At 44.8% G+C, this 21,845-nt stretch overlaps 1 protein-coding gene across 1 annotated transcript in view; it reads right to left on the bottom strand.

Moving 5' to 3' along the window:
• The window catches only part of LOC8026027 (zinc finger protein 658B), a 107,870-nt gene that overhangs the window by 75,926 nt on the left and 10,099 nt on the right, over window positions 1-21,845 (bottom strand). Inside the window, exons 10-14 of the mRNA XM_040217771.3 lie at window positions 20,753-20,965; window positions 14,295-14,408; window positions 13,945-14,068; window positions 5,866-5,897; window positions 3,639-3,812 (exon numbers count right to left, since the gene is read on the bottom strand). Coding sequence (XP_040073705.2) covers window positions 3,639-3,812; window positions 5,866-5,897; window positions 13,945-14,068; window positions 14,295-14,408; window positions 20,753-20,965 — 657 coding nt within the window. The remainder of the gene's footprint in view (window positions 1-3,638; window positions 3,813-5,865; window positions 5,898-13,944; window positions 14,069-14,294; window positions 14,409-20,752; window positions 20,966-21,845) is intronic.

Genomic DNA, 21,845 nt, shown 5'->3' with positions numbered 1-21,845 from the left:
GTGTTTCTTCTTCGTCCTCGTCTGTTTTTCGCGCTGTTTCTGACGATGAACTCCCATCAACTCACCCAACTATCCATTCTTTTATGATAGCAGGAAAGGTTGCCGCCATCTATGAGCGACGGCGGTAGCTGTCTAGAGGTTTGTGTAGGTTTGTGTCGACATTTGTTTGGTACCGGACACGATTCTGGGGAACCTTGCCCTTAACAGCTTCGCTGTAAAAAAGGAGCAGCATTCACCCCCTCAACTCGCAGCCAGAATTAGGGGCCACATGATCAGGAGCCAATTATATGCTGCCAATGTTGATTATAGCCACGTGCTGAGGTTGGCAAAGCACAGGACACGCGCTGAGTTCCACACAATATTATGGTTTGGCCATTGTCGTCATTACAGCAATTAGACACAGGTCGCTACCCGAATGCTTCTCGAGCTATAGATTATCACGAGCCCAAATCGAGTGCCCACGCAATGCTCGGGTCCAATCTATGAGCCGCATTCAAATATTGCCACTGGGCGGTGCTGGGACCGCCCAGCTACATCATTAAGTTTTGCGTAGATTGGATGAGAAAACGGTCACTTTTGTCGTTGAAATTACACCGCAACAAAGGAGTTCTTCGCCAGCGGTGTTGCATGCGAGTATCCTTGAGTCCCACTAGTGCCAGTAAGCTCGTGTAAAGTGAGAAACATTCCGATTGAATATTGTTGCACCGCCCTTTTAAGGGGGAAACTGAATTCATGCATAGGGCACGTGACAAATTTTTCCGCTAATACCGATTTCAAGTCCGACACCGAGGATTAGCACCAAAAAAAAAAAACACAGAATCCGTTGGATAATATAAACCCCAAGCAACCCCCCTCCCCCCAATATGAAGAAAAATAAACCCCAGAAACATGGGACTTTACCCATAACCTCGGTCGAAAATCGGCTCTAGTTTTTTCGACGCATTCCTCCACCCAAAAAAAGTGGTGTCTGTCTCCGGACCACTTCCTGTTTCAAGGACAAAATAGAGTCACATCTAGGGACGCCCTCCCCAGTTAATAAAAGCTAAAAATAAATTTAAACTGGCACCAACTAATACAACCTATATAAAAAAAATTACGGCATTTGATTTTTGTGTTAAAGCTCACGTGCACAAAATGTGAGGCATAGTTTTTCGATTTTTTATGCGTTGTGGGGAAGCATAACACATTGTTTCCCTGCTAAATTTAGCGGGAAAATTATACGTTACAATTTGCATAACACAAAAATTGCAGTGGCTTAGCTCGGCTATGCCAGGATATACGTAGCGTGAGCTTATGCACACAAAATGAGAGGCACTATCAAGCGGCTCCGGTGCAGCGTAAGACTTGGCTACTGCGCGACGGAGGCGCACAGCTGGGCACACAGCGGCGCCAGCGCGTGTGCCACAGCTATGACGTCACTCCTCTGGAATGCGCAGACCGGCGAGGCTGGCGCGGCGGCGGAACGCGTGGCGGCGGCTTCGCATGGCTCTCACAACGAGCCGTGCTCATTATGCGAAGCGCCGCCTTGCACTCATTATGCATGCTCATTATGCGCAGCGCGCGGCGCCATGCGCCGTGCTCATTAAGCGGAGCTCCGCCGCCGCCGCTGTGTGCTCCGCATAATGAGCACGGCTCATTATGAGGGCCACGTTAAACTGCTCAACCTCGGCCACCGTAGCTAACGCTACAAAAAGTTTCCTCTTAAAGTATTCTTATAAATATATAAATGTGGACACCAAGGTATTCTTATAAATACCTTGGTGTCCACATTTCATCGAACCTAACTTGGAGCGTTCACACCTCGTACGTCATTAATAACGCTAACCGCATGTTGGGTTATCTTCGACGTAACTTTGCTAAAGCACCTTCATCCCTAAAACTACTACTCTACAAGGTCCTCATTCGCTCTAAACTCGAATATTCCGTTTCGGTTTGGGATCCAAGCCACGAAAACTTGATACACTCACTTGAAATGGTTCAAAATAATTCTGTTCGTTTCATATTGTCTAACTATAATAGAACTGCAAGCATCAGTACAATGAAATCTAACCTTGATCAACCATCCCTAACATCCCGCCGCAAAATCTCTCGTCTTTGTCTCTTTCACAAACTGTTTCTTCATCCCTCCTTGCGCGCCGAACATATTTTACCCCTCCAATACATCTCATCTAGATTAGATCATGTTCATAAAGTCGGGATTCCATCGTGTAGAACTAATGCTTTTTTTCAGTCATTCTTTCCTCGCACATCAGTGGAGTGGAATGGCCTTCCCGCCCCGACAGCAACAATCAAAGATCCCCAGCAGTTCAACAACGCCCTAGCTAACATTGTACAAATAAGAGTCAATTTACTGTACTAATAACCACTGCATTTTTTAACTTTATACTTATACATTGTACCCACTCCCCTCTCTAATGCCTTTGGCCCTGAGGGTATCTGAAATAAATAAATAAATAAAGGGCAACTCCACTTCATTTTTGGTTTTGAAAAAACAATGCAGTCCTCTTCAGTATCGCCTAGGAAGACTACACGTGAAATCTTACGACACAGTTCTGTCTAAATGTTTCTTAAACGGTCCGGCAAACTTTGCAACTCGCCAAGTTGCCGAAATCGGCTGACTTGAGCTGGCGAATTCAGGTGCAACCAACAGCGCAGTCAAGGCTACGGCATGGGCGGAGCCAACATTGAGCTAAACGCCATCTACATGGCCCCCTTTTGCTTGTTTTCACTTCTGCGGGCGAGCGTAGCGCATGACGTCAGCAACGTTGCCTCTCGGCGCTCAGCAGTGTCCACGTGATTGGCGTAACGCGCCTGCGCAGCACGTTTCTTGGGAGCCGTCCGGCCGCCCGCCGTGGTCCCGCCGTTACCGCCGTCTTCCGTGTCACAACCGCCGTCGTCGTCTCACCGATTGTGATTATTGTCTCTCGGAGTTTCGTCCACGCTATGGACACCACGTGCGCGCACACTTATGAAGCAGTTGTGCAGACGTCGTCGAATGCCGTAGACACCAAAACGTGGCGAAGAGTGCGGTGCAGACGACACTCGCGTCTGCCACACGCCCGCCCCAATACCGCCCGTCGTTGGGCCGAGGATCACGTGACATCTCGTACCACGTGATGGAAATGTACTTGGCGATCCGAGGCCAATGTTGCCAGGCGGAGCCGAAGTTTCGGTTTCGATTTCCGCTTGTGTTTAAAATCAGATTTAAAAATATATATCCCATTTTTCGCGAAGCAAACGACGTAGTGTGTTTTACTAGGGCTTCTTAATTCGAAATCAATCATTATCTCGAAATCTTCGGAATTGAGCGAAGTTGCCCTTTAACACAACAGTGTTAAAAAAATTGCCCACCTCTCTGGCAGTTCCCAAAGGCGTCCTAAGTGTGTGGCACTTATATGGCCTCCTCGTACCATTCCTTTCCCGGAATGTGCCCCCAACACTGAGGGCACAGTGTGAGGTTCTTCCGAATATACAAAGGCGTCGCAGCGTCATGCGACGAGACACAGCTTCGTAGGGTCACACGACAGTGACATGTAGCCTCGACGACATTGTCGAGGCCCCATGCCATGGACCTGGCCCCTCGAATGCTACGCATTTGAAGATGTGCCCACTCTCCCTCTTGTCCTTCGGCCACTCACCTGCACCTGGTGGGCGAGCATGAAGGCGTAGTGTGCAAACACGGCGTTGCACTGCGTACACGTGCTCAGCGCGTGCTCCTTGTGCTCCTTCGCGTAGTGATTGGTGAGGAGCTTGTAGCGGTGGGTGAAGAACTCGCAGTGCTCGCAGTTCAGCCTGTTCCACCGGTTCTTGGGCTGCAACATCGTGACAGAGGCCTAGGTCAAAGCACAGGGTTCTATACGGCGTTTCCAGCCACTAAACTACCCTTAAAATGCGCCGGAATAAGTGTTGGCCACACGTGGTGAGTCAAATTTTTAAATACTAAACATAGAGAAAAAAAAATTTCTACTGGTTTGGACAATTAAAACTCCAAATAAACATTTGCCAAAAAAAAAATTTTTGCCCAATATTTACGTCACAATAAAAAGATTTCGATTTGTGAGCGAAACCAAAACAATACCTCTGTGGGACTACGATAGCATCTGTACCCAACTAGTAGTGTGCGATCTGAGGTCCGGCAAACTCGGAGCGCACACAAGTTGGGTACAAACGCTATCATCATCATCCCACAGGGGTGCAGTTTCAGTTTTGCCAGCAAATAAAAAAAAAATTCCCCTGTAACATAAATATTGATAAAAAAAATTGTTTTTTGTTTCTAAAAACATTTATTTTGAGACCTGCCTGTCCTTACCAGTTAGAATTCTTTTTTTTTTCCCCCAGGCACAGCATTTTTTTAAAAGTTTTGGCTACCCTCGGGCATATGCCCAAAAGTGGTCTAGGCCCTCGGGCATATGCACCTGGAGCCACATTGGGTGTTTGCACCCTCAGGCATATGCACCCTCAGGCCTATGCACCCTCGGGCCTATGCACTTTTGGGCATATGCACCCTTGGGCATATGCACGCTCGGGCATATGCCCTCGGGTGGCCAAAACAGCCATTGGCACCAAGTCGGCTCTCCTTTTCGTCCAATAGCGTCTCTTGGTTTTGAGTATCGTTGGGAGGCGTGTCTCTCCACACTTCTGGCTCCACCTCTGGTGGCCTCACGTTGTCTCCAGAAGCTTCCTGCCCCCATGGGCAGAACCCTCGCTAACTTTGTCGTCTGCATCGTCGTCTGTCCTTGACCTTGGAAAGTTAGCTGGCTTCGTTTTCCACAGGAAGGCATTGCTATGCCTCAAAGCTTCCCGGGGCAAAACGCACCGCTAAAATACAACGTCAACGAAAACTCGAGGTCGCTATGCGTCCGGGCGACAATTTCTGAGCGTGTTTGGGAATTGAGAACACCTTATGTTATAATCAGTCCAAAAAAGATGAAACCTGAAAAACTATTTCTTTCCAAATGCAAAAAAAAAAAAGATGGGTTTGGGTCATCGAGGCATTTATACGGACAAATTCGCCAAACGATCGGCGCACCAATCATGCTGGCTCCAATTGGTTGATGAAGCTGAATGCCACGGGGGCCGTCACTGCTGCTTCTTTTAGTTCTTTGACAAACCAAATCCCCCCTACGAAAAAGAAATAACAATTTCGATGCTTCACCCAAATGATGGTGCACACTGAAATTTCTGACAAAATGTCCATAACCTCACTGCATCTTTCTGTAAAATTATGCCGCAGTGGTCTATGCAAACAATTTATGTAGACCAATATTAGAAAAATCAAGAGTGTGCCTTTAGTAGTGCCACCTGATAGGTAGGCCAATTATTGTAATATCCCAAGAGATAGCCCATTTGGAATCGAGCATAAAGTGGGGGAAAATAAGAGGAGATGGGCCAAGTTTCACAGTGCAACCAAAAGGTTTAAAACATACTTTTATAGTTGCCACGGTCGCCGTTCATCCTCACGACGACCATGGCATGGCTGGTGTTGTTTTTGTTTTTTCTATGTTGTTTGGATACAAGCACTTTCTTCCATTAGGCCCTGTTAACAAAATGACCCCGGCTGATCGAACACTGCTTTCAAGCAGTTTCAAATGGCACCTATCAAGATCTCGAAAAATCTGGCATGAATAGCGAGGTGACAGTGGTGAAAAAAGCTGCCCCATCACTGCTGAAGTGACCTGTGCTGGGCTATCTCTAGGACTGGGCTATTTTTTTGTGCTTTTGCATGAAGAGAAAATAAGCCTAAAATTGGGATGGGCTATCTACAAAGAATGGGCACCTCTTGGAATTCGGCACAGTTTTTGAACGACAGAGCCATGTACTGACTACCCTTAGACATACAAAACATTGAACCTCTTTCATACACACCGAGTATGGAGTGCCTTTCAGTCCTTTCGCTTCTGAAAACAAGATGAGCAAAAAAAAGTTAGAAGTAGAAGTAGTTTCTAATTTTCTGGGTCAATATTGTTGCCATATGAATTCATAATATCTATATAGGCTGAATTTACACCAAAGTTTATGCTAAACTGGCATATTCTCAAAGCACAAATTTTGGGCTCCTTACAAATTTGCGAAAGGGATATCTCAGCATCTAACACAAATAAAAATATAACCTATTTTTTTTTTTTTTTTTCATTATGTTGCTAAATATGTGAAGCATACAATGTTGAGAGCACATTCTTCCCTACTTAAGTTCTGGTAATTTTTCAGCTGATCTTTTGTTTTATTACTTAGTTGCCACAAATTGAGCACTGAACTTCAATGAGTTGTAAAATAACTAGGAATTGTTCAATCTCAAAGGTGCCTCCAACATTGAATACTTTATACTTTCTAGTATCTAGACACACATTAAATGTAATAATTTGTTAAGAACATGTTTCCCAGTTCCTAAAATCAAAGGCAGGTAAGTTTTAATTATCTTGAGGACTAATCTACTGGTTGAATAAGTGACCAGATATTTGTAACCGGCAAGAAAAACTGAACAAGCTTGTGTACATTCATTGGGCTCGGTCAAATATTAATAAGAAAAACTCGCAAGGCCAGCGTTTCCCCTTAAACTTGTTTATGATGCAATCTGAACAAAGTCTTCCTGCATTCCAAGCAAGAGTTTCAGAAGAAGAAGAGAGGTAGAGGAAAATGAAGCACTAAGACCAATGCATGCATTGCAAAATTAAAATGAATTCAGAACAGGTTTCAATGTGAGCTAAAGTTTTTCGTGACGGTAGTATACAAAAGTGGACACATTGATGAAGCCTCGCAACTAATTACGGTAAAAACTCGTCAAATCGACTCCGCTATGGTAATTCTGCAATTCGAATAATTCAAACAGCCAGCACAGTCCCAGAACGCACACATTCTATCCTATAGCGCTAAACGCCAGTAAATTCAAACTAGTCCCTGGGACTTCTGCTAATGTGCGCAATAAAAAAAGACGCGAAATCTGTCCGGAGGGACTACGCAGGAACAGATATCGGCTACACTTTGTTACCACGGACGTGCCGAAGCAAAAAGTAAATGTGGTCGTGAATGGTCAGTGTGGTGAGCGCCGCAATAACTATGGTGAATGACAGAGGCAACAACAGCACTAAACTCAGCTCACCCCCAAGCTCACAGCGCGATAGAAGCTGAGTGCTCGTTGGAAGTACACGTAGGAGAGCGCGTTGAAAACTACAGAATACACAGAAAGAATAAAACACATGAAGGACGAACACAGACGCACACAGTTCTTTCTGTGTGTGTCTGTGTTCGTCCTTCATGTGTTTGATTCTTTCTGTGTATTCTGCTCGTTGGACCGGACGGACGTCCACCTTTTGCCGTGTAATCACGCTCCCGCCCGTACCAAGCACAAAGAGCACAGTCAGGTGGTGAAAGAGAGGCAGTTAATTGGTTCAGCGAGCGTGTGGTTTCCACTGCGCCGTCAGCTTAGGCGGTGAACAAAGCATAGTGTGCAGCCAATACAATCGCTACAATCGTCAAATGCCCAGCACAGTGATGTGATTGGCCTAAGCCGTTTTGAAGCACCTTTCGGAGCAACCAAAACAGTGTTTTGGAGCAGCAAAAGTGGCTTTTGGAGCAGCCAAAACAGTGTTTCGGAGCACCAAAAATGGCTTTCGGAGCAGATATTCTTAGAAAAATAAAAATATTCATTTTACGTGCTGGACAAACGAAGGGCACTTTGCTCGCTGAAATAAACGAATTATAGTCAAGTTTGACCACCTAGGAGTCTCAAGATGTAACTGAAATGTCAATGACATGACAGATTCTGCAATGCTTCAGTTAAATGATACCTATATATGTACCCACAATAGATAAAAACCAAACTTCACATATTCAAATTTGAAAACTAAACTTCACATATTAAAATTATTTGAAAATGACCAGCTTAGTAGTAAATATCCCAGCATTAGGTTGACTAGTGATATAATAAATGGAAGCAGTCTCCGACTGATGAAACACAGCTACTGCAGTGCAATGCGAAATTGCACACAAGAAAAAGGTGCTGTACGACTAGCGGGTACTTTTTGCTTTTCAAAACTTTCTGCAAAGTTGCTGCAAGCTTCGCTTTGGCTTAGGCGAGTAATGAATGTCCACTTTTAACGTCTTCAAAGAAACATTGAGATACCCCAAATGTGTACACTGCTTTAGGCGTCGCCGAAAAATTTTGAAAATCTTCTTCCGACCGTTTTACCGATTCCCGACGTGCCAGACTTTCGTCAAAAGTAAACGTAAAACAGTGGATTGCAAGCGTTCCGGCCGGTGCCTCTGTCGTGCAATGATGTTCGCATGCACGTCAGGGCAACTTTGGCCGGCTTGCAGCTGCACATGCTTCGTCGCGCGAGCGGAGACGGCTTTTCGATCGAAACCGAAACCATGCCACTCCGCCCCGTCGCCAACTGGTCTCCAAAAATGTATGTAAAATGTAACTGCCCAGCATGCGACAAAAGATAGTTCAGCGGCGCGTGCTTGCGAGGCCGGCAGGCGAGGTACAAGCTAAACATAAAAAAAAACCTGAGCGCATCGATGCACGACATCTCGAGTCAGGGTCAAAACGTTCTTGGAGCGCTTTGCGCAATGACTGAACTCGAGACAAACAAGCGCGCTGTGCGGGTTCAGCGTGCAGACATTGCCTTATTTGCTTTAGCTCACTTCGATTCACCAACTTTCTCGCGCGACAAATTTTTCATGTACCGGGGGTCACTCTCGAAAGAAAGCCAACCAAGAGAAACCTAGGTAATCAATACTTAGACACAACAATCTTCAAACTAAAGTGGGATTTTTTTTTTTTTTTTGTAGTAGCGTATGTTTTAAACAAGAAGAGGAATGTTGATGAACATGCGGCGGTCCTTATGTTTCAGTTTAGGAAGCTCCATATCTGTAGCGACATGCGGACTGGCAGGCAGGACCAAATATAGTTTTCCCACGGCCGTTGCTTGCAGAAGCGAGTGCTTCAGATCAAAAAGTAACTCCCGCCGCGCAAAAACGTAATTTCGTTTCAATGTGACGGCATGGCAGGTACCCAGCACGTTAGCGTCGGAGCGTCCGCACACGCCCGCCATCTATCGTTGTAAAAATAAAAAAAATGCGAGACGACATTCACGACACGACGAGAGCGCGAAAGAGATGGCGGAAAAAACCATGCGAGACCGGATGAGCGATTGATGTAACTAAAGAGAGGGCGCAGGCAAGCTGGTTCAATACTGAGATTGGAGTATTTTGCCTGTCCTACGTCCCTTCTTTTCCCCAGCTCCAGGGTTACAACATCACGATTGATGCAGAGTACTTTGTGTCGGATTGCGGTACTCAGTTTAGTTTCGGTTTTGAAAGGCGACCAAAACTGGTCCTTTGGTGCAGGCTTGGCGCAGATTATCCATATTTTGGCGAAATGTAGCAGGATGTAGCAGCGTTAGCCCCTTGGCGCAGTTTGGCGCAATTGGCGCAGCAATCACATCACTGCCAGCAGGGTCGCGTGGTCCTTTTGTGGTCTGCTCTTAGTGTCATCTGCCTCGCAGTCACGCGACCGAACGTTGCGTGGGTCGGCTGCGACGTTGGTCGGTGTAGGCCGACTGATATCATGATTGCCATCGATGACCCGTAAGTGAATAAGAAGTGTGCTACAGACGAGAACGGCTCATTTTGAGGAGCGACTGCCACATTGTGCCACAAGCTAGGCTGTGGAGGCGCTTGCTGCAATAAATTTACTGCAACATACGTTACAGTGCGCACGCAGTGGAGCACTCGACTGAGCTCAGAAAACAAGCCGTCACCACGCAAAATTCTTCGAAAAAGCGAGCAACCTTAACACAGTTCATTGCGACATAAAGGTATGTGATGAAGAGAACAGCTTTTTAGGAAGAGTTCCTCCTAAAAAAAATAATAACACTCCTAAAATTACCTAATAGCTTGACCTTATCCAATGTAGATATAAGAACCTATTCATCAAAAGAATTGGAATATTATTTTTTGCATAACAAACGTAAGTTATACAATAAAATAGGCTTGCAACAAATCAATCTCTTAAATTTCATACTTCTGGCCAATTCAAACAATTTTTAAAAGTTTGGTTGTACCGCTATGTTTTGAATTTATTATAAGCAGCTTAATTCAAATGGCACTTTCGTGTAAATTCATACTTTTTTATCTTGCGGCCCCGTCGAGCGTGCTTCTTTCCGAGCACCGGTGCACTGCAGAGAATTAACACTCGCGGTGCTTGCTTCAGCGGGTGTTGCTTCTCCACAATGCACCGGTGCTCGGTAAGAAGTGTGCTCAACGGGGCTAAAGCAAGGGACACATAAGCACTGAAAACGGGCGCAGCGCAAAAGTTCCCATAGCAACTTGCGCGGAAGCTGTGACGTGGCAGCATGGGACGAGTCCTCGTCACAGCGTCCGTAAAAAGTTCCTATGAAAGCTGTTGTGCGACGTCCGTTCTTATCGCTCGTGTGTACCCTGCTTAATAGACCACAATAGACAACTGTTTTCCTGAATGAACAAACTTATGGCTACCTAAACAGTGCACAATAAACAACATTTTCTAGGGACGAATAAACTTGTGAAATACATTTCACCAATGTTTTATCTGTGGCATACCTGCTTATGATCAGCAGGCCTGTACAGAGCAAATCATAAAATATTTGCTTTGTATGTGAAGCTATTCATATAGCAAATCATAATTTTATCTTGCGTCATGTTTCGAAGCATTCCTGATAATTCAAACAATACTTGCGGCAATAATGAAAGTCACTGCACTCTGTTGCAAGGTTTGTTAACTTAAGGGGGGACACTACCCAGAAAAAAAAATTTCTGCAAAAAAAGTTTATTTTGAAAAATGTCATATTTACATCCACCAGCACCTGGAGAGTATTTCCAGAAATTTTCATTAGTTTACACCGCATAGCTAATTTTTTATAAATTATTTTCGGTCCATTTAAGCTGAAGAAAAGGTATGGGTTGGAACACTTTGAACACATTTTTCTCCGTTCCACATTTTGGCATAAATTTCATTTTAGGAAAACTATTGTTTGTTAATGGGACAAGAGGAAAGACTCGCTTATTGTTTTTCCTAAGTGCAATTTTATGGGCAGTGCAACTATGGAATTTTTTTTTTACTTTGTGGATGTCTTTTATAAAAGATGGTAAGATTTTGTGCTTGGCATAAAAGGCAAAAAAATTTATTTGATTTTTCACTCCGATGTTAGCATGAAGTAAATTCCTTTTTGGAAATTTTCTTTTCACAGCTGCACTCTCTAGGCCTTCTGCTGCAGATCTAGAGTAGAAAAGTGTTCGGTATTACATCAGTTTCCGAACGATAGTTTTCCTAAACAAAGTCGGTGTGTTCCTGATAAAAATGACTACAAGTTATTTTACAACTCATGTACACTGATGAATCTTTGCACTGCATTCTGCTTTGCAACTTCCAGTATATACTCTAAATTTCATTCATATTAAGCCATAAGTTAAAAAGTTAACCCTATTGGGTAGTCTCCCCCCTTAAAGGGTAACTGCAAAGAAAAAAAAGTTTTTTTTTTAAATAGCCTAATTGGGACAAGCATGTCAAAAAACAATTTTTCCGCGAGAAAAAACATTTTTTACAGCAATATTTATTGCGTGAGACTCATTTTAGTTTGCGGCTATTTCGTCCGTTTTAAATCGCGCGCCACGAAGTTGTGATTATGTGACGTCAATCCCAAAAGGTTCTCATTGGCTAGGAGTTTGATTGACAGTTTAGATCCGGTTGTTAAACCTTTGTTATATGTTGCAATTTCCTTTTGAGCGGCATATTTTTACGTTTAAAGAATAACCCATGTGATGAGAGTTATTATCCTTTACAAAAGGTTTACAAGACGGGCACTTCCGTTTGGATTCATACAAACAAACCAAACAAAAGCTTCACCATTCTTTCATGGCCGCCGAAGTCTCTGCTCCCGCCTGTCTCGCGTACCTCGACTAATCGTTTCACCGAAGTGATCAGTGTTTCGTCGTTTCGTGCTGACCCAGGTGCTTGAGTGAGACTTCTTGAAGTGAAGTAGTGTGTGTTTAGTAGCTGTCGCAGGTGTTAGTGATAGGAAGCGACGCGGGGTTTTGGCTTTCATAGCGCGGTTCTTTCGTTTTCCTCTTCGCTTGCTTAGCGTGCTCTTTTTTTTTTTTTTTTTTTTTTTTTTTTTTTTTGCTTGCAAATGCTGACTTTTCGGAGATGTCAGATGTGTGATCCGGACAGTGAGCCTTCCAGCAGCCATGTCGCCCCGAAAGGAATGCTATTAGGCTGGAGGCAATCGGGCGTTCGCGTAGCGACCAACGTGTCTAGTTACGTTCTCGTCATATCGCTCTGGAGGCCGTCGAGATTCGCCCCGTGTGCACCTAACGTCCGCGACTAGACAGAAAATAAAAAAGCACTATGTCCACCACGTAAAAATGGTCCTCAGTTCATGCATCTGTAGGCAGGTACGAAATCGTGCCCAAATTTATTCACACCGCACGATGCAACACGTCGCTGTACAAACGCAGTCCAACACGAAGCATAAAAACGGCAGATTTAGGACAACAATTCGGAGTCCATTGTTCAATTAAAACGACGTAATTCTGTTGAAAACGCCCGCAGCTTTTTACTCACGGTATGCGTCGGGAAACTTCCACATTTTGAAACAGAACGAGGCAGATTTACTTTTAAAAACGCTCCCAGCGTCCTCCCGGACCAGTTTGACTGGATCAGCTGACGACGACGGGACTTCACTGGTTGAACGTCAACCCCACAACAACCAATTTGCGCTCCGTGTTAGCACCGCATTACACACACTACGAACGTTTCAGCTCTGTCGCATCGCCGTGTTGCACCAAACAGAACGAGATCGCCGAAACCAACGCAGCGCTGTCGTGAACCTTGGCTTGTGGTTGCGCACTCGTGGATCCTGTGACTCCCTTCGCTTTCAAAGCGCGCACGACGATTACGAACGATACTTTCCGTCTTCCGGGAACATCACAGGGGCACTTCTCCGGTCACGTCCTCGCTACATGTGCTCGCAAACCGCGTCGAACCAAAACAATACCGCGGTAACGCCAGTACCGCGGCCTGGCGTAGTTGCCAGATCTTGCCGGAAGTTGAGACGCTGCGTCCGTGCAGTGCGTCCAACTCCGCAACGCAAGGAGAGTGAAGGGCGGGGCGTACTCCTCTTCCGCGGGGGTCGAAAGAGCGGGAGTTTCAAATGTGGAGAGGTTCTGACTGTACTAAATTACGTCCTGTGGCGTAAATATTGATAAAAAAATCATTTTTTTCGCGGAACATTTGTTTTGTGACATGCTTGTCCCAATTAGGCTGTTTAAAAAAAAACTTTTTTTTCTTTGCAGTTACCCTTTAAGAAAAGCATGCCAAGCTCCTCCGAACGAGTTCTTCAACCTTTCCACTCAGCAGAGCAAACACCGGAGAGGAAGTGAGTGCCCCTGCACCTTACCTCAGTTCTTCGTTGGCGTCTGCTTTGCTAAGTGGGAAGGCTGGAGGGCTTTGTGGAAAGAGCTTGGCCTGCTTTTCTTAACCTCTAACAGTGTATAGAGCCTTTACCACTCGGATTTACAGTACTGCTCTTGGCTAATCTGTAATTTCTTGTGTTCCCTCAATACCTCTGGTATTTTTAGCCTGTCTAAGTATTGCCACTGTTGCTGAAAACCCATCAAGCCATTTGTACAGTTTTTATTTCTTTTTCCAGTTTTTACTACTGTTTTAGTGGCAAATAAACAGTAGCTTACTTTGTCCTGTCAATATTCCGACTTTTGAATGATTCGGATGTTTTTGCAGGCTCCGGGGATTTGCAATAATTATACTTAACCGTAGGCAAGCATTGCTCATTTTAATGTGGGCAAGCATTGCTCATTTTGATGGAAGAGAATGTAGTCATGGGACAGTGACCGGACAGTCCTGAATGGACTGCGGCATAACTTCCAGGCTCGACCAAAAGGACTCACTGCGCAGACATATTGAACGGTGCTTGTAGAACTGGTGGTCGAGGAAGAAACGCTTGGGACAGCGGGGACATTTGAGCGGGGCCATGTTGATGTGCTTGCGCCTCAGGTGAGCTTGATAGGCCCCCTGTAGATGCCAATCAATCAATCACACACCGCTTAAATCCTAACACAGATCCAACCAAAAATCTATGATTTGGCAAATTAGTCTTTAGGACAGCAAGTAATGTGGTCGGCAAATAATTTGGCCGGCGAATAATTTGGCAAATTGTAGTCATTTGGACGGTAATTTGGCCCCATGGAAAGATATACAAACTTTTGCAAGGTGAAGAAACAAGTGAAATACGACGCACCATGGAGAAGCAGAAGCGCGGGCAGTACGGGCAGGGATGGCGGGTGCGTCGGATCTGGAGCGATTTGACCTTGGGCTGCTTCCCGCCTTGATCCGTCTGCTTGTGCGGTGGCGTCTATTCGTGCGCAAGTCATGGCAAAAAATGCGAAGTTGAATTAGCTACTGCGCATCCAGGACCTAACAAAAACGGCAGTGGTTATTCAATCGGCTTATGTTATGTGCTCAGTGAGGCGACTGACCCAAGTAATTTTGCAGCACCTTATGGTGCAGCCGAAAGTCCATTATAGAACAGCAAAACATACTCCCGCAGCACAAGCACACACCTTATTTTTATTCATACCATCGCAAATATTACCCAATAAAGGGGCACTAAAGAGGAGAGAGCTCTTGGTCATAACTGATTCTATGTGCAGCGAGATCCCGAAAATCCAAAAATTACAATCAAGCGACGCCGATTTTTCCATCAAAAAACGCGATGAAAGGTCAGGACACAACCCTTTCTGAGCGGATTTTTCCGCTCGGGAAAGGCGGGGCTGGGGTATACACAAGCAGGGGTGTCGGTGTGGTGACAAATGGCACTCTTTAGCCAATCGCAAGCCGCCTCTCTGAGAGCCGAACGCCGAGCAGTCCTGACCTGTGGAGGAGCGATGTTTGCGATTTCCAGGTTGGTGCCAGCGGTACGGTCGGACTCTGCTTATATCGACTGTCCGCCGAAGTATTTCTAGCTCAAGCTCTGTCAGGTAAGGAAGCTTTGTCGGTTTACAGGGGCGTTGAGTGAAGCTATGGCTCCTACCTCCCATCGTGCTACGTCAAAGTAAAAAATCACCCCGCCTTTCCTGAGCGGAAAAATCTGCTCAGAAAGAGGTGTGTCACGACCTTTCATTACAATTTTAATGAGAAAATCAGAGGAGCGTGATTGTAATTTTAAGATTTTTAGGATGGATAGCACTAGTAGAATCAGTTATGACCAAGAACAAATGATTGCAGAATCGTCTTTAGTGCCCCTTTAGGATTTCTGTGCTGGCCTATCCAACTAAAGGATATGCATGCTTCGCCTTCACACTTTTGTCAACAGGTTTGAATTCCTCAAACAAGAACTAGCTGTTTAGCTGCACATCAAAGTACTAGACATGGCAACAAGACACTGATTGACTAGGGACTGCTATGAATGGTCATTTTAGGTATAAAATAAAATGTAAACCAGATAGTATATTCCACTAAAACAATGTACAATATTCTTGACCACAAGAAATGATGTTTCATTCAAATTCTAAGGGTTGTAACAAAACAAAATTCTTAATTCAAAATAAAAAAAAGTTTGTCATTGAATTGTGAGAATCAATGACACTTTGTATGTAGAACCTTATGATAACAGGGATCGGCATGTGAACAATAGTATGCCTTCTCAAAAAACAATCCAGCCAAAGTCGTTAAGGTTATTCCCAAGGTTTGTTCTACTGCTTCAACTTATTTAGTTTTAGTTTGTTCTATCGACTGAACCTCGAGTGGATAAAACATATATAAAGGTAAGAACTAAACAATGGGGTTCAAATAAAAATAAAGCTGTAGAGCAGTTCATATGAATTTTTTTATAAGTACTCTCGCTCGAGGAAGCGATTTAATTCAGAAATGTTTACTGCAACTAAAAGCTGTTGCAGTAACACTCACGAAGTTGCCTTTTTTAAAAATATGCCTGATGCTTGCATTTCTAATGCACCGCTCTGGGGCAGAGCTGTATATTGGGAGAGTTTGGCCAGTGGGTGTGGCGACCAAGGCGCTGGAGAGGAGAAAAGTGAAGGAAAGGGAGCAGGGCGCCGAAGGAGCGAGAGGAAGGAGGGAGCAAAGAGGAAATAACTGCCATTTTGACGCAACTCTGTCGGGCAGCACTGTTGAGGCTGTGCGTCATCTGCTCTGGGCTCATTTCTTTTTCACCTGAATCAAAGTTCGCATTCAAACGTACAGAAGCTTACTTTGTTAGTTTTTTAAGCCACCGAGTAATACCACTATATCATTTTCTTGCTAGAGTCTGCCAAAGAAAAGGAAAGAACCGAAATTTGGATGTCGATCCCATGCATTCCTCCGGGCGAAGGAAAGAAAATGGCGACCCTTCCTGCTAAACTGGGAGCCACCGGGAGTTCACGCACATGCACTCGCCCCTCTTGCTCTGCGCCACGGGCTGATTGGCTTACTTAGGGGGCGGGGGGTGCATTACAGCGGCAAGATCATAGACTCGCCAAACTCTCCCTATATACAGCTCTACTCTAGGGGAATGCTTTCCCTTTAGCATTCGGATGCACTGCGGCAAAGGGCACTCAACAAAGCTAATTTACATGCCAGACTGGACTAGAAACAAGAGATACTGCGAAAATTTAGAGTACTGTCAGTGTCCGACAATGACAGAGAGATCAAATTTTTCAGTATTAATCGAGTGAAATTAAGTTTTGCCACAATGTTTGTGCAAGTTCCTCAGATTTGGGCTTAATGTAGCAGGATTTAGCAGGGTAAGCCAGAATGAGTTGCTGGGTGAGTTGGTTAGACATGTTGACTTAAACAGTGCAAATAAGGTAAGGAAGGAAGAGACAACAGGAAGGAAAGAGCGCTGACTCACAACTGAGGTTTTAATGAAGAGGTAGTAAAAGATAAGAAAGATGTAAGTGCACTTACATTAATAAAGTAAGGAAGGGAGAGAAGGTAGAGTTACAAAAATTAACCTCTCTCTGAGAGTCCTTTTAAATGAATGACAATTCACATTAATAACCAATTCCCAAGTGGATATATCTACATGTATAAATATTCACATGTGAAAGACAAAGATGACAGTGACCCAAAGGGTACTGGCTACCACAAAAAGGAAGAAAAAGAACGACAGAGGTGACGGTGACCCTTGGGGTACTGGCTATCACAAGAAGGAAAAAGGAGAAAGAAGACAATAATTTAGGGACTAAAATTAAAAAATTCAAGCTCTTTCGCTGTTCGAGCAATCAAAGGCTAGGCCCGTATTCGCGATCTTGAACGCCTCGTACACCTCTCTAGTCTTTTGTTGCATAAAATGTTTAAGCACCTTTGTCTTGGAAAACATTGGTGTGCACCCGCAATCTCATGCACAGTAATGGTGAATTCGGGTGGTCGCCTCTCTCCTCTGACCTCGATTCAGCAGAGCGCCCCCTCCTCGCCGCCAGAGCTACTCGGGATCCTTTTCAGCCGATCACAACTGGTGGCTTCAGAGCGCTGCGACATTCTCAGACCAGTCACGGAAGTAAAAGTTATGGACATTGGATCTTACGGCGTGCGGCGGACGATATAGCAAAATTTACGCTCGCAACGTGATGAAATAACGGTTGTGGCGTAAATTGTTTTACGCATCGACATGTAAAAAAAAAGAAAATAGATCAGCAGTATGCGAATTGATTTTTGCAGAACGGAATGAAAGCCCACGCTTGGAAACAGTTGTCAACTCATCGCACATTCGACAGTGAACGCGCTGCGATAGCGGTCATGCGTACGACAGAGCAGGCAAATATAAAATCGTTAATAAACCGCATTTTTCTCAAGGCGAAATATCGTGCAAGCATCGCAATGTGACACAGATCACAGTGCATTATATATGGCTCTCCCTTTATTTTACAACACAAACCTTTGAACGCACTTTCATCAAACCTCAAAATTTCTTGAAGCGACCACAAAACCCGGTAAAACAGCGGCGAGCTCTGCGAGCTGTTGCGTCTTCGATTAGGCTTAGCGGATTCACCGCTGTGAGATGAACGATCTCGTGAAAGCACTGGGAATACTTCACACGTCGACCTTCCTGTTACAGTCGCAAACGAATGTCGTCCCGTCCGTTGTAATTCCGCACTGTCGAATGCACAAGCACTGTGTAAAACCACATATCAATCGCCGTCATGCCGTACCCCGCACACCACCACAGACCACTGCCGGTCATCATCAACAAAACCACGTGATCACCGTCTAAGTACCACGTGACGCTTGCGCCGCTCCGCACTCCGACGGCTACAGTCGGAGTGCCAGGGAGCGCTCTGAGAGGGAGAGGCGCCCTCGGAATGAACCACTCGATCAGGCCACAGCACTCTCTTTCAACCACCCGATTTCGTGCGCTCTGGAAAGAGCGCTCGAGAGCGCGCAGAAAGAACCACGCGAATTCGCCATAAGATGGCGTGCTGGCATTGACTTAAGAAAAAGTACATGTTCCCTGACTCTAACATTGATGCACCCCCCAGATTTTCCCAGATACACTTTTCCACATGACAACGGTATTTCGTATATGATGCGGCTGTGACATTCCATGAACCTCCGTGCATGATTGATTTTACATGGGTCATGGGTATCCTGCTGCTCGTTGATTTTCGGACATTACTGTTCAGGTTTCTCAGGCACTGAGAAGCACTGAGAAACCTCAAACTTTGCGACTACTCTTTTAAAGTTATGGGATAGACGGTGAAGGTAGGGCATTACCACGGATCAAATCTTTGTTCAGTTTCGACTTCCTCGTTGATGTGGTTTTAACATGCTCTCGACGATCGCGTACCCTGAAGCACGAAGTCTCCGCACCTGGAAGCTAAAGCTCTCTCCTGCTGTGTGGTCTCAAGACTTCTTCAGAGCCGCCCCCAACGTACTGGCAACAATTCGCTTGGTGTGTGCGGAGTCAAATTTCAGAAGTTTTTTGCGTGATTTTTTGGTTTTCAAGGTTTGCATCCTTCTTAAAGGGGCACTTAAGTGGGGTCAGAGATTGTCTATTTATGGTGACAAGTCAACTGACAGGCTCTAAGCATATAAAAAAAAAAAAAACAATTACACTCACGGGCTGCCGATTTCTTTATTAGAGATCTACCCTAAAATTATGATACACCCTTCTTTCTGCACCTTGGAGCAGACACCAGTGGGGGCTACTGTCGGACAGTGTTTGTTTTGAAACAATAAATGCTGTAATTATGTCCTCTACATGCAAAGATTAGTTTTGTCAAAATATAATGCATAACGCATATAAAGAGAGCAATAATAGTAACTAACGTTTGGAACGTCCATGCCTTTTATGGAGGTGGTAAAGACCCAAGAATGCCCTGCCCCCCCCCCCCCCCCCCCCGCACCCCCCCAAGAGAAAATAATGCCTGAGTATTTCTATTGCTGCGAGTTCACTAGGACGTCTTGCCATCCAGAACCAGTCATTTTTTATTGACTTAAAGGCCAAGAAACAATATGCCATTAAAAACAAGCTTCTATGAAAAGCGTTCGAGTACCCCTTTCATTTCTTTAAATCTTTACTGGGGTAAACTCATTCTCTGAAATTTTGATGCACAATGAGGTCTGGGCAGTATCGCAATACAAATGTACTGCAATAGTATCCTAGAGATACTTTAGAGTATCTGTATCTCTGTATCAAGATACTTAAAAAAAGATATTTGTATCTCAGTACTGAAATAGATTTAAGATGTATCGCTTGTATCGTGATACTTTGCCAGACTTAGGTATCTTGTTACATCTGTTGCTTTTTTTTAAGTTAAAAGATAAAAACATCTGTTTGGTGCAAGTTGCTTCGTAATTTATATAAAACCACCCATACATACATGATTCATCTCACTCACCAACATTTAAAAACGGGCTGTGGTTTAAAAAAAGGTTACAAGCAAGAATAACAAAATCAGTTCCTCTCACAAAGCCCTCTACTCTATCCAACTTAGCAGAGAGAACGCTCTAAAGGAGTTGAGTGACAAAAAATATGGTCCTGTTGTCCGATCTCCCTACACTATGGGTGACTCAGAAGCTTAAAAGACGACAGTTTGAGATGGCAAAACAAGGTTCATTTCGGGCAGACGACTTTTATCAAGCTTGGCGCGCAGTCCTTACAGTTCTGTAACTATGTGGTTCAACAGGAGTGACATGTTTTCTTTGGCGGCATTAATGATAAATAAAGAGTTTGAGGTAAGGGGAACAGCACACAATGCCGTAATACAAAAGAAGAGCACAAGCATGAATTACTATTCATATTCGCCACAAACTATACACCCTCCCGAACTAGCACCGTTCGGGAACAAATGCATTTCTATAAGTATCTGTATCGCAACTCTGGAACACTTTATCGCCGTTATTGCGGAAGTATCTCAGGGATATCCCGTTGCATAAAAGACAAATATATCTCAGCATCTGTATTTTGGGCCATAAAACACATGTATCATATTTGTATTCCCGAATATTTTTTGGAGTATCTCTGTCCAGCCCTATGCACATTATGCACCATCTCGAGCCAACGCTATAAAAAATCTCCGCTCAAGACGTTAAGAAACTGCTTTAAGCAATCCCCCCCCTTCAAAGGGCCAACGATCCCTCCGACTCGCGCTTCAAATTACGACGACAGAAATCAAATGCCTTTCTGATAAGAGACACCTAAGGACCACAGTTGTATGTTGGATATGTTGTCCGTGAATGCAAAACATTTTTCGGTCGCACCTGTGTTTCGGGAAGCGGCGACACGGATGCACTTGCACACGCCGTGTCATCGGGAGGGGAGGGCACCTCGACGGTCAAGTTGCTGGCGACAGGAGCGACCTCAACCACCACTGGCTCGGGGGGCGGCGGGGGGAGGAGCTGGATGAGGGGCCTGGTGGGTTCCACGATTGGTGGAGCGTCACAATTGCGTTCCAAGTGCCTCGCTCTCGCTTCCTGCACCAGACACAGTTCAGACCCGTTGCAACTGATGCTCCGCCGCTTCGAGTCACATTTGAGGTTTCGAAACTTGGGAATTCCATAAACAAGTCCTGGATTTGGTAGTACTTTGTCTCTGCTTAAGTCCAGACGCAGCTGATGCTATTGAGCTAACAAGGCCGATCAAACAGCATCAAAAGCGCACATCATTAGAGCGTTCGGCTCGCAGTCAGCCCATCGACTTCCGCTGCAGGCACCTAACCGAATATGGTGAGGTGCCAGGAATATAATAGTCTGTGTTCAAATGCGTTTAAATGTTTGTTTGTTTGTTTGTTTTCTGATTTGAGGTTTACATATTTCTAAGTGTTTTGGTGGCTTGACAGACTTAAAATTAGCATGGGTCGACAGTGGCAGCCAAAGGCCCTTGCGGCATAGCACATAGCATATTTCCATTTTCACGAAGACAGCTTGGTATGCAAATTGCACGGAGGTGGAAAACCATGATTAGAACGTGCCGAATTGATCAGAGCCTAAGACATACCGTGACGAAGATCTGAAATAACAAACCAGTATGAGGTTTTCTTCAATTTTTATTAGTACTGGGACAAAAATGCACGAAAGCAAGGTGTGAAGCTATCAAACCACAGATTAATTTCTGCAGGGAACGTAACGTATCACACAATCAACGCGAGACAAAAGCTGATATGAATATTGCCGCAAAACACCACCAGCGTCTACAATGACGGCAGCCCTTTGTGTCCAGAATCGGACATTGCAGGCCGCGCTAGACGTCACTGGCCCCCCATCGCCTGTCGTTTGGATTGTCTCAGATTGACTAAGGATGGAAAGTTGAAAGGCTCACCCAATCAATGTTCTTAGATCTATAAGTTGATAGGCT

This window comes from Ixodes scapularis, unplaced genomic scaffold (assembly GCF_016920785.2).
Source record: "Ixodes scapularis isolate PalLabHiFi unplaced genomic scaffold, ASM1692078v2 PGA_scaffold7__128_contigs__length_106722199, whole genome shotgun sequence".
NCBI lineage: Eukaryota > Metazoa > Arthropoda > Arachnida > Ixodida > Ixodidae > Ixodes > Ixodes scapularis.
The sequence above is the reverse complement of the archived record's forward strand: the minus strand, read 5'-3'. Positions and strand labels throughout refer to the sequence as shown.